General features: G+C 42.7%; 1 protein-coding gene across 1 annotated transcript in view; it reads left to right on the top strand.

Moving 5' to 3' along the window:
- The window catches only part of LOC138567556 (zinc finger protein 665-like), a 337,940-nt gene that overhangs the window by 190,730 nt on the left and 130,531 nt on the right, over positions 1-16,679 (top strand). Inside the window, exon 2 of the mRNA XM_069645891.1 lies at positions 6,016-6,142. Within this exon, the coding sequence (XP_069501992.1) occupies positions 6,016-6,142 (127 nt within the window). The remainder of the gene's footprint in view (positions 1-6,015; positions 6,143-16,679) is intronic.

The following is a 16,679-nucleotide window of genomic DNA, read 5'->3' as shown; positions in this document are numbered from 1 at the left end:
CTACACTGTGGTAGGATACAGGCTGGTGCTTATCACTGTGTAACTTAGCAAACACACCTTGAGCAAACGTGTTGCGCTCATCGCAGAACAGCACTGAGGGCTTACTGTAATCCGGCAAACCTAAAGTTGGAGCCATTGTGAGTGCTTGCTTATTGGTGACAAAGGCATCTTCTGCTTCCTGAGACCATGGCAGGGGCTCAGGAGTCGAATCATGCATGAGGTTCTGAAGGGGCTTAACTATGGATACATATCCCAGGACCCACTGTCTACAGAAACTTACCATCCCTTGGAACCTTCTCATCTGCTTTCCAGTCTGGGGCTTAGGGACTTTCTGGATCGCTGCAATCCGATCGTGGGAAAAATGTCTTTTGCCAGAAGAAATCTCATGGCCCAGGTATCGCACATGGGGCAGACACAAATGTAATTTGCCTTGTGACTCTTTTCAGCAAGCGCTTTCAACAGAATAAGAGTCTTCCTCACAAGCATACAAGGAGGGGGAGGCTAAGAGCAGATCATCTACATACTGCACCAATGTCAACACTCCTACAAACTGAACTGACTCAAGGTCTTTCTTTAAAATTTGGGAGAACAAGGTAAGGCTTTCTATGTATCCCACTGGAAGCCTAGTGAACATATATTAAGTGGATTTATGGGTGAATGCGAACAGGCTCTGGCTGTCGGGATGTATTGCTATGGAGAAAAATGCTGAACACTAATCTACAACTTGGCTGAGTAGGGAATACATGACAAAATGGTAGCCAAGTTAGGTACAATGGGAAAAGCCGGTAATAAAGCTGCATAAACTGCACGTAGGTCCTGAATCAACACAATAAGCCTCTTAATCTGGCTTCTTTGTTGGTAAAATCGGAGTGTTGCAGGGACTGCGGGTTGGTACAATAATACTTTGTGGAGAGGGGATGCTATTACAGGACGAATACCTTCTTCAGCATGTCAGGAAATAGGATACTGGGGTACATGACAGGAGTGTGGCAGGATATACAGTAATTTATTAACCATATCACCAGTGTCATTTACATGGGTTGACCTTAATTCGACTGGGAATTGGTCCACCGGTTCCTTTCGCGAACAGGGAGTGGTGGCCCGGTATCTAGGTTTCAAATGGGTAATTTCATGTAATGCTGCCAGCACCCCATGCTCTCTGTGAGCAGAGATATCAAGCTATACACCATCAGGGAAACAGTTGTTAGGGAGAATTCTCTGTTAAGGCTAATTTCCCAATCCTAGTGAGTCCCCCAGCAGCTTTGCTGGATTTTTGGGTTTATTTTTTTCTCCTGCTAAGACTGAGACTCTTTTTCTCCCACTCTTAGGCATGATTTGAGAATGTCCTTTGACTGTGTAATGTGTTTTATGGGCTATGGGGTCTTTTACTCCATAGGGCTTCATGTGTTTTTGGTATGTGTGTTACACAGCACCCTCAGTGCAGTAACACAGGGGTGTCATAGTGACCCCCAAACATAGACTCCATACCCTGGGACTGACTACTGTCTCCCAGGGCATGTAAAGTCACCATTGGCTTTACTAGTCTTAAATTGTGAACAGAACCAGTACAAACCATCATATTGTAGAAGTACTGGTAGGGGTAATTCGATTGCCCCTGGGTCTGTTTTCCAAGGGGGCACTGTCCAGTCCCCCCTTGTCGAGTTTCTGGCTGGTGGCAGTGGATACCACGCGAAATATTCGACCAAAATATTTCCTTTGGGATTTTCCCATTCATTTTAAACGCACCACTTTTTGGTGCAATGTTAAAGATACCGCCGGGTTATTTACTTAATATTTATTCCCCGGTTGGGTCTTTTTGCCAGGACTCTGTTTTAAAATGGCGTTTGTGTTCACTCTGAAACTCTAACCCAAGTCGAGCCCTTTGTTCCACTTTTTGGCGGGCTTCTCCACAGAAGCCCTACAAATGGTGCCACTCTGTCTGGGGTCAACAGGATGTGTGGGAGGGGGATTAGACACCCTGGACTGAGTTGCCTTGTCAACTCAAGTCGCACTCTTGTGTGATTGGCCCAGTGGTGAGCCGCCCGGCTCACCACTTAGCATGTTTGAGTGACAGCTAGGCTGATGAATGGGGGTTTTGCTGCATAAAAGCAGGGCTTTGGGGACTGGAACTTCAGAAGTCGCCACAGGACCTAAAGAATCGGAAGAGGGGAGAAGCTGAGCCATCTCCAACGACGACACCACCGGTGGAGATCTGCTGTACGAACTCACAACTTCCCCGACGACAGAGGAGATCTTCTTCCAGGAGAGTCTTCTTCCCCTTGAGCTGGTGGGACCAACCAGTTCACCTTTTTCGCCTTCCTGGATCGTCTCGTGGTCGAAGCGCCCGTGCCAAGCACCCCGGCAGCCGGATAGCCATGCTTCACCACTACCGTGAATAAAAGGGTCATACCTTGTAACCGGGAAACTCAGCGGCTGGTTTCTTCCCTGGCAGTGCAACGACCTCCAGCTTTCCTCCACGTCGAGATCATCTCTTCCCCTGGACGAAGCTCCGACTTGCACCCGCTGCCAGGAACAACTGCCCCTGCTGGAGCTTTCTCACCATTTCAGGTACTGTGTCCCACCTGGTCTCCCTTGCAACAGACTGTCCAAGGTGTCCCGTAAATCCTTGACTCTCTATCCTGGGGTGACCTCGGACCTGCTAACATTACCTTTCTGACTTGATCCAACCTCTTTTGACTTTTCTGCAAAGACTTTGAGTGCATTTCCACTGTGTGATCTTGGGCACATTCCGCCTTGCTCTCTCCAAGAGTGGGCCTGGCCTATGAACTTTTTGCTCTACAGTAGACCCTGCCTTTCTTGACTTGCTGTGGTTTCTTAAGTGTTGGTACTGTGTGTTTTTCCTATTCTGCCTTTTCTCTCCCTTTTTAAACAAATTATTGGAGTGCCATCTATGGTTACACGTTCACCTCTGTTTTGCTAAATAAGTGGTGTCTTAACTTAGACTTGTCGAATAATTAACTAGGGAGCTGTATATACTTATAGTGACTGTGTTTGAACTTGCTTGACATATTAGTGCCAGTGTATTTTTACAAGTGTGTTTTAAATAAATAATGATATACTTTTATACAAAAGCTCTGGTCAGTGTTTGCTTGTGCTACTGTGTTTTTAGCCCTATTGTGTATACTCTATATACTGCCTAACTCTTCTTGAGAGAGGTCTGGCTGCTCAGCCACAGCTACCAGGTAAATCTGGGTGGTGCAGACTGCTACCAATTGGGTTTACTGCTTACTCCTCTAGTCCTAAACTTTTTGAAGTGGTCTGTAAGGGAACTGCACAGGTTTCTGCCTAACAACAGTAAATAGAGCAACTTTGCTTGCACAATAAATCAATCCAAACAAATTCACTGTAGAACAGTGACTCAGCAAGAATGCATGTTGATCAGAAATTGGACCTATCATGTCCATAACCGAAGTAGACACAGGGCAGAAGGATCAATCGATTTAAGTGGTGCAACAAGTTCAGAGACCGCTTGTCAATCCTAACCATCGGTCTAAAATTGTGGTGGTGGAGGCTGGGACCATTTCATGCCACTTGGCAGCGTCTGGCTAGTCGCCTCGTCTGTCATATAGAGGCCGATGTGGACCCTTGGTTTTCCAGTGTTCAAACCCTTTACAGTAATTGCTCTGGTCACTGTATGTGTTTGTGTAATACCTCTCAGCAGTTTGCCTTGGCTCATATGACGGGTGCTCCTCTCCCTCTTAGCACAGGTCGAAACCCTGCCCTTCCCTCAGGAGATTTTAAACTCTATCTGCAATGCCATAAGTTTGGCTTTAGTAGTTTCTTTTTGTCTTTCAACTTGTTCATGAAAATAGTGTGCAGCTAATACAACTTCTACCAAACCCTTTCCTTCCCATCATATTAGTACTGTCCTAATCCCTTCAGATACATAAAGTTGCAAACCCATAACAAACTGAGCCACCACGGCTTGAGGCGCTAAAATGGCTGCATCAGCAATCCCAGAGTATTGTTAAAAGGGTTAATGGTCATTTCATCTAAAACCATTGCATCTAATGCCATTACATCGACATTTTCCATCTAAAAAATGTTCACCTAATGCATTATTTTTGCTTTTTGGGAGGGGGGGGGGGTTACCCCCCAAATCCCTGTTTTTTACCTTTTAAAATACACCTGAACAAAAATTAACCCTTTATACCCCAAACAAATGCATTATACAGACATTTTTTAGATGGAAACATTTCGATGGAATAGTATTAGATGGAATGGTTTTAGATGAATTGACTAAAAGCCTTGTTGCAAACGCTCAAGATATTCCGCAGGATTTACCCCCTTGGCTTGCTTGCATTCATTGATTTTAGACCAATCACTCTTTCAAGGACACATTTCAGTGATAGTGTGAACCAGTCTTATCAGTAAAGGTTTTCAAATCCCTGGAGGTGGCAGGTTCTTCAGCTGGCCAACTGGTGCGCACTTTAAGCAAGGTAAGCGTATCTGTGGGCAGCACTGCTCGCAACAATTGATTCAAATCGACACAAGTGGGGTGATAGCAATCTATTATGACCTGAAGCTCCTCCTGGAACTTGATGGGATCTTCTTGTATATTTGGAATTCTCTGAACATTATTAAGCAAATCATTAGCGCTCAAGGTGAGACGTATGGTAACTGAAGTGTTCCCACCTCCAGGTAACTGTGTAAGCGTCAATGCATCAGTTTTGGTATTAACTATCAAATTCTGGAAGTGTACAAATGTGGCAGAGGACGGCGAAACAAGGTTTGGAGATCTGAGCTCGTATTTCAAGGGGTAAACGGACTGACCATAGGGTTTATTGGAGTACACTTATGATAAGTTGGCAGTTAGGTAGAGTCTGGACTAGCCTGTTGTTGGTCAGGGGTAACATTTAAAATGGCAGGGTTATAAGTGCGCAAAATATCTTCAGGACTTTCATTTAACAGTGGCTCCCCCTGGATTACAGGATATAATCATTTGTACCCGGGTTATGTGCCGGTACCTGCAGGTTGGACTACTCTGGTTTTCATAGACTAAGTTGCTCCTGATGCTTTTCTTGAGTGTCTTTCAATGCCTGGGTCTTGTCTGTCTCTTAGTAGCTTTGTTATACGAATTTAGATAACTGTCCTGTTGGAGTTGTTGAAACATTATCTAATTGTGGAAAAACGTACAGTAGCTGTACAATAACAATATTCACTCCCAAAAAAGTTTTCTCTTATAAACAATTCTTCACACTGCAAATTAGACCATAACCCATGCCACACAACTATTTCACAACACTCTTTTCAATGGTTAAAGTCAATAATGTGAAGTGGTGGTGTTGTGTGAATTAAGATTTGATTGGTAATGTGATGCACTTTTTTTGCATTATTTGTACTGGAGAATTTGTTTATTTGGACTCAATGTTGGCATCTTAACATTGCCAATTCCAAAGTTTATAGACCAGACATTTTCTTACCTTTGGTGTGAAGTGTTTTAGCTTTACGTGGAATTCTAAGGACTTCAATTTTTTGTTGGCAGTAAACTTAACAGTTCAAAAAAAAGCTTTCATCCCACCAATGGAAATAGATAGATCTTGCTACCTACCTGGTGAGTGAAAAAGTTCTTGCTCTTTAAAAATGTATTTTGATATGCCACACAAAGGCAGATATACTAGGATTATAAATGTAAAGGAGATGGTGAACTAGAATTACAAGTAAATTATTCCTCCACCATCCTTAAGGGAGATTTTTCACAAGTGCCTCCGCAGGGGTGACTTGCACTCGGATGATGATACGGTGAGGGGCACATTTGAACAAAACCATGTTTGTGGCTCTACAGCAGAGTTTCTTAACATATGTTCTTTGGATGAAATTATTCAAGTTTATTCGAACAAAATCTAGTATTTGGCATATTCTCATTAATTAACTAAAGATTTAAAGAAACATGCTTTTATGGTGTTTTCAACCTTTTTCCTCTTTCGAGTGTTAGAGCACTCGGAAGCCAATTATCCAGGAAGTCATGACTGCTATACATACTTGCTGTTTCAGGTGCCCGTGAGCTTTGATGACGTTGCCTCATACTTCTCAGAGGAGGAATGGAAGGATTTGGAAGAATGTCAGAAGGAACTGTACAAGGACATGATGAAGGAGAACTATGAAGCTCTCATTTCGATGGGTATGGGTATGTTTTATGTCCTAAAGAGAGCTTTAGAATGTATTTTGTGTGATCATGTTTCAAAATAAAAATGCTTCTAAATTCCTTTTGCTACTGAGGTGTTAGGTAGTTTCACATTTCAAATGTGTTATCTTGCCTATTTGCATTTCCCTGCTGTCAGTGGCTGACTGTGTTCGAACCAGTGAGTTATATATGTGCCCGTGAACGTACCCAGAGGCTACCCTGCTGTTTTACCACCTCCCTAACCAAGGTATGATGAAACACCCAGGGAGCATGTGAGCTAGAGCAGACAGCAAGAGTCTAGAGAGAGGGGAGAGAAGGGAAACATCATTGTCTTTAGTGATGCCGAGGTCTGCCTCCCCGGTCTGTAATTCCCTAACTACCTGTTTGTGGAAGGAGGAGAAAGGGCTCCAGGATGATGCCAGGCTCTAGGAAAGTCCAGGAGGATGTTGGGTTCCAGGTAATGGGTAAGAGACCACGTCTCATCGGGAGAAGTGAAGAAAAACAAACACATGGACCTTCCGAATGGCACAAAGGTGCGACTAGAGTAAATCATGACACCAGTTCCAACAGTCCCAAGGGGGAGTGACTCCAAGAGCCCAACAAGGTTCAGTTAAGTCAGGTTCAATCACCTAGCAAGTCAGGTCTTGTATACATTAGATTGAGGATACAAAGTGCTAGGCAGAGCAATCCAAATAGCAAGCGAGGTCTGGTACACAGTAGCCAGTGGATAACAGTGGGCTAGGCAGGGCAGTCAAAATAGCAGGTGGGGTCAGGTACATGGTAGCCAGTGGGTAACGGTGCCATGGCTGGGAGCATCAGTGCCGGTCATGTGGACGCAGGTTCGTCTGGGAAGTCTAGGACTGGTTCCAAAGCACCAGGGCAACTGCCAACACACCCATATTTGTCATTGACGTCCGCGGCTCTTCATCATTACATCTGCCTACAATGTATGTTTTATGGCCAAGGTCCTTCCTAATTTGTAATGCATCTAACCTAGTCAAGGTGCAAAATGTAGTAGGCACATTTCCATCAAATTGCAAATAAATTAAATGCTACTTGGACTCAAGCAAGCCTTTTACTTCCAAACTGAACACTATAAATATCTGCTTACGGTCTTATATCACACATAGTCGAACACTCTCACACACTCTCAGGTAAGTAAGAATCAAGTGATGGATGTTAAGGATTTGAATCAAGTGACACATACACACACACTTTGGTCTCGGCCTAGTATGTAGAGCACAATTTAGATGCTTTTCTCCTTATTTTATGCAGATTCAATTTTGAGATGGTACACCACTCATATCACACCCCCTTTTCAAATACCCCTGGTCGGTAAAATGCAATATTTATTTATTTATTTTAAAATTCAAAAGAAATCATACAAATTTTAATATGGGGCAGCAATCACCAATGGGGTGATAATTACAATGAGAATGTGAGCAATGCACTGGGTTTTACCTTCTTGTGGAACATATACACAGCACAGCAGAATAGGAGCACTTTTTGATCTAGGAAAGATAGAACCCAAGTTAGAATTTCCCCCTGCAATGTTCCCTCAACCCACAAATAATCAATTCTGAATGGATAAAAAGAAGCAGCAGGTAATCAGGAATAAGAAACGGGAAACAGAATACAAATCTGACCTTCCCTCTCCAAATACAAGAGAAAAACAGATTTTAAACCCCTTGCAATGTTATGAAATGACACTCGGAAATGGACAAAAAATTATGAATGTGTGTTAAAAACCTTGAAGCAAATATAATTCCTCACTAAAACAACAATGCAAAGACACTAACAGTCACACGCAATGGATTACCAAGAGCATATAATTCGAAAATTAATGGAAAGTTGAAAACATATTTCAGCAAAATGACACATGTAAAAGTTGCATTTTCTTAATTCCCGTTTTAAATGACCCAAAAGTTTTTTTTATAAAAACAGATGAAATACACTGATTTGGAGGGCTGGGGGATAGAGGTATATCACAGGGATATTCTAGAAGTGAAAACAGGTCTCTAGCTATGAACCTGGATGAGTTATACAAGATATAAAAAGGTGCGCTTTGAGTAAAATGAAACGGTGAAGTAAGAAAGGAAATCAGTTGTGACGAGAACAGTTTTACTTTACACTAAAGTATTCAGGCTAGACCACCAAAGATGGACACAGTAAGATCCAGGGTTGATTAGCGACTTCAACCTTATCACCCCAGCGCCCAACCCTGGCAGAAACCCGTCCGATCCCTCCAAATATGACTAATGGCATATGATTACACAAGACAAAATTGAAAAGAGAGATGGCACTAGCACTACAAATCAAGGTCAGGGTGCACAGATAATTCTGACAGTTTTAACAAGTTACCATGGTAAGGATAGGATGACTTAGAGAGTGAGATAAGGACAAATGCAGGACAAGATAGGCTATGGATTTCTATGGGGTAGGGATTATACCTACAGTCCACTTTTAGTTTTGGAATTTTTGGACCGTCAACGGTTCTGGTCACTACACAGCAGCGCGCCTGACAAACAGCTGGACAGTTCTGGTCACCGGATGGCAAGGACTGGAATGGCAATTCTGGTCACTGGATACTAAAGGTCAGCTGGATGGCAGGATTGCAGCAGCCATGCAGTTAGTGGCCAGCAAGCCAGGCTGGTTCAGGATGCTTTCCAAAAGAATACCACAGCTTTCCCCTTTGGTTATTTGGGAATTTTAGTGGGATTTCAGAATTGAGGCCTTGCTGGGATAGGATCAGCACTGCTTGGGTTTTGCAGTGGGCCCTGGAGTAGGATCAGGAATGCTTGGGCCTTTTCGTGGGGTCTGGAATCTGGATGATGAATGGAACACAAACAGAGCGCAGGAACTTCAGAAAGAGTGTCTGACCAGAGTCTTGTCAGGGACTCTTATTTATAATGCATAGTGACATCATCGAAGTATATGACTGGGCAGGGTCTGCTAAACACGCCTCTACCAACTGGATTGGGCAATCATTGTTGGCTTCCTCCCCTAGGATGTGGCTCAGTTTAGGGGTTGTACTTTGATGAGTTGAAAAGACTTGCCACAGATCTTTTTGCCAAAAATCTGTCATATCACAATTTACAATGACGTGAACAAGTTACATATTTTATGCAGACCATTCCACTCCAACTCTGAACTCTGTGAGACATTGTTTCGCCCCTCTTATATATTTTGGTAATTTTGAGTCTGAAAGATTCGGCCTAAAATTCCATAACTTTATACATATGTGTGGTTTATTATAAGGGATGTAAGTATAAAAATTTGCATTGGCATCATGGATACTTTACTTGTAATCCCTGATTCTTTGCTTTATCTATTCCGAAAGGTGTCAGTGACTTCTACAATGTCTCAAATTATAAAATACAAAATCACTTTGTACTGCGAGATTTTTACATTTTTACAAAGTCTTGCTGCAGAGATAAAAGTCTTTAAAGTTTATTTATAAAATAGTCTTTAGAAGCAAATGGCAGTCCTTTGTCTTGCACTGGACCATTTTTTTTCTTTTTCAGCTGCCACTAACTGTAACTGTTACTTCCGCCAAAGGGAGGATGGGTTTTTCCAGCTTGATTGAAGGATTATTGCCCCTTATCCACTTCGCACTTTGATGTCCCAGAATTTCTATTGAAGAGGCCCCTGCCCAGACTGAAGTCTGATTAGTATGTGAAGTTTCTTTGTCATGGTCAGTCACAGTTTTCCAACCTAGCAATTATCACTTTCGTGTCCTGGAAGTTTATGGTGGCTCCCTTCCTTGGGAGAAGCCTTAACTCTGCCAACTAGAATAAGTTGTTTTTGGAAGTTTGCAAATTCAGCCCAGGTGGTTTAAAACCTTTATTTTCTTATATTTGGTCCTGAATTAAAACAAGCGTGTGGAAAAAAATAGCCCATGTATGTTTCCCTGCAGCCAACCCCTTCTCATTGCTAGGCACAGACACGCTTCCATTCAACATATTACTTTTCCTTTAAAACAGGCATTTATTTTTCTTTGGTTTGCAAAGCCCATTTTACACATGTGGTGAAACTGCTAGCATTTCCTTTCAAATTCGATTTTGGCATCTGACTTCCCGATATTGTCTTGCAGCCATAGTAAGTTTCTTGTACACAACAGTCTGTACAAGGCAAAGGTCTCCTGGAATTGACATTTGCACAGAGCTATGATTTCTTTTGCAGGGTTCATTCCTTTGACACTTTTCTAGCACAAAATAAAGCGTTTCCTGTGCACGGCAGAAAGTGAAGTTTCTTGGGCCTTTCTTTTTTTCAGATTTGGCCTAACAGGGCCTGTCATTAAGAATTCATGCGTGGTTTTGATGAGGCACAATGAGATATACTGTACATGGCAGGGCCTTATTGATCACAGTGGTTTAAGAAAAAACAGATGGAATTAGCGTCAAAGCAGCATTTTATTAAAGGTGAAAAAGTTTCCTTTTCAATGGGGATTTTGGGGTTTCAGCAAAGCAGTGCTGCCTTTTCACTTGATTCCATTTGTATATGTCAGAACTCTCTGTGTGTTCCCTGGTTCAATCCTGCCTGATGTGTGCTTGGCAAGACATTGCAACCATTTATTTTGTTGCTGCAAAAGGCAGTTTTGAGGCCATGGCGCTGAAAGGAGCAAGCGCCGCCATTTTGCTGTATCTGCACAACTGCAGCTTGGTGATGTGGAGAAATACTGTTGAGTGGGTCAATATATCCCACATGGACAACTCAGGTTTTGTCATTTCATGGAGGTGTCCAAACCCTTTCTAAACCCTAAGTCTGTAAACTAAAGGAAAAGAAAGGGTTTGAAAGGGTGCTCATGAAGATGTCGCCCAAAACCTATATTTCCCTGAACTCTGCAACTACCACTAAACAGGACACAAGAATCTAACAGAAAGATGTCATTCTGGCCTTCTACCCCAAAATGACAAAGTTGTGGCTGGTTCCTGACCCTGTTTGAAATGCCCTTATGGTACAGGGTGCCTCTTGCCCAAGGTACAGTTCGGATCAGGTCACCAGCAAATGTCTCTCGACTAGCGGCCCGTGCATAGTTCAAAAAGGGGACAACAGAAAAATAATGTCTTCAGGGCTCCTTACCCGTAGCACAGTTCAACTGTCAGCAGCAAACAAGGTTCTCTTCTACATTCATTGATAACCAGGGTTTGTTTGTCCCGGTTCCTAACTACTCTGGTTCCTGCCCCGCCCTAGGGTCTCAGGCCTCCCATCCCTTCCTGGGTTTAGAGAATTATTTTCCTGGTCTGGGCTTCTCTAATGTTCCTCTTTCTGGATTTTTTCTGTTTTCACACCCCGGCTTGTGATCAGTTATCTTTCGGCCAACTCTGGCTCTTCTCGTCTCTAGTCCCTCTCTATCAGACCCCTCTCAGCCCTGCTGGTTCTCACTTCGCCCTGGGGTCTCAGTTTGCACACACCATTGTGGGGTTGCCTCTCTCTCAGCCATCGCTCGGTCTTTCTAGTTCTCACTGCTCCCTGGGGTCTCGGTTTGCACACACCCTCGGGTTGACTCTCTCCTATCCGTTGGCCTTCTGGTTCTCAAACCCTGGGGTTTCCTTTTGCAAACCCCCTCGTGGTTACCTCTTTCTTGGTCATGCACACCCCTCATGAGGTTGCCTTTATTTTAGCCCCCTCTCAGCTTTGCACAAACCCTTGTGGGGTTACCTTTCTCTTAGCCCCCACTCAGAATTGCATACCTTTCTCATCTTCCTTGAAAAGGCTAGCTAGCTAAGGACATGCTGGCTCCTATGGGCAATATCCCCACCTATACTTTGATAGGAAGAACGCAACACCATTTCTAAGGCGATGGCAGAACAGGTTATGGCATAGAACTTGGCAGACGTCTCTGCCGTGCTTATGAGCACAGCCTTTGCAACTACAAATATTTATTATTATGAGTTTGTGGGTGCAGGTGGCTTTTCATCTCATAGGAACCATATTAAGAATTTCCCATTCTCCCACCTTTAAGCACATCCAACCTAAATGGGTGCTGTTATGGTGTGACAGTGTCTAATACGTGTTACCTCAAATAGTGTGCATGTCAAGAGCAAAACAAAACGGTAATAAAAAATAAATGTTTTGTCAATTTGTCAACTCAGCATAAAATTTACCAATGAATGAATATGGACTGAAATGAGTGCACTAACCATTAAAATTCACTTTAATATGTTTTATTATAGAAACAACCAAAACATCTCTCAGTCTACTCCTTAAATGGTACAATTCAACAATTCTTAAAGGAATGGTTTGGTCAGAAATTATTATTGTCCCTAGGGGTCGGCCATGTGTTTTTAAGCCTAAGTCGGTCGATATTAGAAATATTTCCTATGGACCTTACCCGAGTTTTCGTCCATTAAACACACGCGAAAACAGGCAGTAGGGTGCTGCCATTTTGTGATAATCTTATCACTTGCCGCATCGCCCTGTGTAACCTGCTTTTGCGGCACTAAATCATATCCCCCGCCCCTGTGCCTGTCCTCAGCAGACGTGTACCGGCCATTTCACAACGCCAAAACACGTCTCGTGTCAACATTCGCTGCGCTTCAGTTAATGACGTGTCGCCATGGAAATAGCAGGATGCCTCTTTACTCAATAAGCATAAACAGACCGTTTGACAACACACAGCAGCAGATTTTCGATTCCATTTCTCTCTGTGTGTTACTTTGAGTATTCTGTGACTCGTTTCTGTGCTCTGGTCAGCTACCTTCGACGCTTGTAGCCCGTGTGAACAGATACCAGTACCATCGCTATAAATTATTTTAGTTGGTTTACCACATAATGGCTACAATAATGCCCTACATGTACGAGCCCGAGTATACCGAGGAGGAACTACTGGAAAGGGAAACATGCGAAAACGATGGGGCTTCGGACGGCAGTTGGCAGGACGAATGAACGGATGAAGACACTGGACCTAATCGCATGGACGGTGTTTCCACCTGGTGCACATGCAATCGGTGCAAGCTAATGCCAACCGAGGACGAGAACTGCTGCTGCTGTGAAAACTCTGGATGCGTGGCCTACATTTCGAAAGTCGAGCCACGGCCGCAATGCATCACCGAACTGCCAGACTTCAGGTCAGCCCGCCTCACACGCTCCGTGTTGAGGATAATGATGGTGCTTATGCACGAACTTCGCGCAACTGTTTGTCCTCGTAATCCAAGTAACGAGTAAGTATACTCTGGTTGTGATGCCACTACTATTTCATAGTCGTCTCCTATATTCAAAATTACATCTACATATCATTGAAACGCATGAAAGTCATTCAATAGTGTGCAGTGTCTAGATAGCATTTGTCCGAGCAGAATGCCATTAGTTACAAGAATTGTCATTGACAACACAAGAATTTTCATTGACAACAAAGGTTTAATAAACTTATCTTGGTCATTTAAAAACAGTTTGTATCATTCTTTTTCACAGGTGGTACAGGCTGGTGGCCTATCGTTCCTTTACATGGTGGCTTCACGGGAGGCTTGGACACCGCGTTCGAAGAGTAATACCCGCCTGTGACGTTGGTGCCATAAGACAAACTTTCCCCAGTGACAGCAGTCAGTACAGGGGATTTTCCCTCGCTGAGCTGCAACCTGACCTGTACAATTTGTAAAGTTTTGTATTTTTGTGCCATCAAAATAAAAAACAAAATAAAACACCACATATATTTTAACAACGGTTGTTTTGATTTTTTAAACGAATCAAGTGTGTCTCGATTCAAGAGTCTTCCTGTGCCTTGTATGCACGTCCACCAGCCCATCCACCCCCCCTATCAAAGGCAGTTCGCACCCGGGGATGAGCGCTGCCATGGTGTGCTGTTAGGGGCTCCACAGACCCCATATATCCAGGCAGGCCTCCCCTGAAGCAGGCCTCCCCCCTGAAATCCACATAAGTGTGTCTCCATTCAAGAGTCTTCCTGTGCCTTGTCTACACGCCCACCGGCCCATCCACCCCGCCCCCCTGCAAACCACATAATACCATGACATATACAAGTCATTCATTCACAAACACACCCCTGTTTCTAATACTTTATAAACCACTTGATATGTCTCATGAGAACATCTTTGTGCTTTGCGAGTCAACTCCTGAACGTGCTTCCTGAGAACCACTGAGACCGATGCTAATCTGCTCGTCGTCGTGCTATCTGTGAACTTCTGTGACCGCTTCGAGCAAACTCGTCAGTGTGCTAGCTGTGGCAATCTACCTGTTCTCCTGCCACAAACTACTGGGCTTGCTGAATCTAACTGTTTGTTTGTTGGTCAAGGTAAGGCCATGTATCACAGTCATATTTAGGTAATTTCTATCTATTTGCAAGTAGAGTACTAAATAGTGCTATGTTCATTGGTCTCATTGCTATTGACTTGAGTTTCAATTGTTATGCTATCAATAGATCTATTTATTTTCATCTGTGTCAATTGTCATCGAATTGCATCCTTCGCGGGTTCTGTCTATAATGTAAGCATGTTTCCTTCTCGTGCAAGATAGTACATCCAAGGGACGAGTCACATGTTCAGAGTTTAGTTCCATCATTTTTTAATTTGTGAAAGTAATGCAAATACTAATCCGCACTTGATGAACTGGTTTAGTTCTGGCGACCAAAAGAAACCTTGCATTGAACATTGTATGGTTCATTTACTTTTTTATGCCATTTTTATTCATCAAGGTTTTATAATAATCTTGATATTTACTTTTCAGAATTTTCAACAATGCCTGCCTGTTCGATTAGCGGTTACCCTTCGAAGACCCATGCTAAACCTGAAGGCACTACAATGCATGTATTCCCTAAAACTGTTGATCGAATAAGAGAATGGGTCAGACATTGCGGATATCCACCAGAAGACCTTGAAAGTAGAGTCCAACAAGTCTTTGAGGACAAGAGGGGTGATCGATACCGCATCTGCAGCCGGCACTTTTCCTCAAACATGTACGCCACATCTTGGGTAACAAAGAAGAATAAACGGCAAACGCTATTCCTACTCTATTTGTCCACATTCCGACACTGGTGAGTCAAGTGTCCGGATTTAACTTTAGGCCTTGCGGTAGTGTGTAGGTAGCTGAATGGATTAATTGATATTTTAGGTGTTGTGTCCCTTGTAATACTTTCGATATTGATATGAGTGTATAGCTTTTTGAATAATGACATTTATAAATACATTATTTTTTTATTTTATAACCCTCAAAGGAAATCTATTTATGGGCACAGGGAACTGTGCTATATTGCGCATTTTCAATAGCATTATTCTCAAGTATTCTGTTGCCTTACATGGCAATTTTTAATATTGGCATTTCATTATCAATCTTAATTTACCTTTACAACTGCTTGACTATTCACTGAATCTGAAGCAAGAACATTCTACATCCGTGACGTGCCCGCAGTTATCAACCACTTCTTGCGCGTCTCAGGTAATCTTGCTTAGCTATTATGCTACAGACTTGTTTTATGCATGTCAAGTAATCGTTTTTAGGTATCGTGTAATTATTTTACCGAATTTTTGGTTAGTGCTTTCCAATTGATATACACCTTAGTTGTCGTCCCCTAGTGTTTGTTTTCAGTTATAATTAGTGTTATCCATACTAATGCAAGTACTGTCTTTCAGGGAGATGCTGAAGCGTCCACCACATTGACAACATCCATAGATATTCTTCCGCAGCACGAGCTTTGGATACTGACAGTTCTATCAAGCGTGATCATATAACGTGATTCCATTTGCTATACTTTCTTTTACTTATTAACGCAAGTACTGTGTTTCAGGGAGACAATGGAGCTTCCTCTACAATCGCAACATCCCTTGTAGATGATGCAGATGTAAATAAATCAGAGAAATAAGTTGATTAAATCGGATCATATGTAGATATCCATTGATTCTTTTAGACAATGCATCATTTGTGGTTATCTCTTTATATGTACCTGTGCCGTCGACCCCAAGTGTGTGTTATGTTTACAATATTGAAAACCATACTAATGCAAGTACTGTGTTTCAGGGAGTTGCTGAGGCATCCTCTCCAATAAAATCATTCATGGCAGTCTTTGCGGAGCCAGAGGTATGGAAACTGACAGTTCCATCGAACTAGATCATCAGAGCTCGAATACTTGTCGTTTGATTGTTCTACACAATGTTTAATTCGTGTTTAGCTATTGAGATGTACCTGTGTGGTCGTCCTCATGTGTGTTTTATGTTTTCAATATTGTGATACATAGTAATGAAAGTACTATGTTTCAGGGAGTCAATGGAGCGTCATTCCGTGCTGTCTATGCGGATCTAGAAAATATAGTCGTTGCAGCGCAAGAGGAAGGGAAGACATGCGGAAACGAATCGGAGCAACAGCGTGCAGATGTTGAAGTTCGAGTCAAGAAAGTTGCAAAGAAAAGAAACAAAAATAAGGTTAGTTACAAATAGTTCATATTTTTTGAAATTGTTTTGTGCTGGGGACTATATTATGGTTTTTTTCTGTCAATTTTACTATACTTTATCTTGTGTTTAAACTGAAGATCCCTTTTCCAATCTGTCCTCTAGTTACCCGTGGGTGTACGAACTATGCATACACAGAC

Source organism: Ambystoma mexicanum, chromosome 2p (assembly GCF_040938575.1).
Source record: "Ambystoma mexicanum isolate Mex_15411 chromosome 2p, UKY_AmexF1_1, whole genome shotgun sequence".
In the NCBI taxonomy this organism is placed as follows: Eukaryota; Metazoa; Chordata; class Amphibia; order Caudata; family Ambystomatidae; genus Ambystoma; species Ambystoma mexicanum.
Note: the sequence above shows the minus strand (reverse complement) of the source record. Positions and strands in the feature narration are given on the sequence as shown.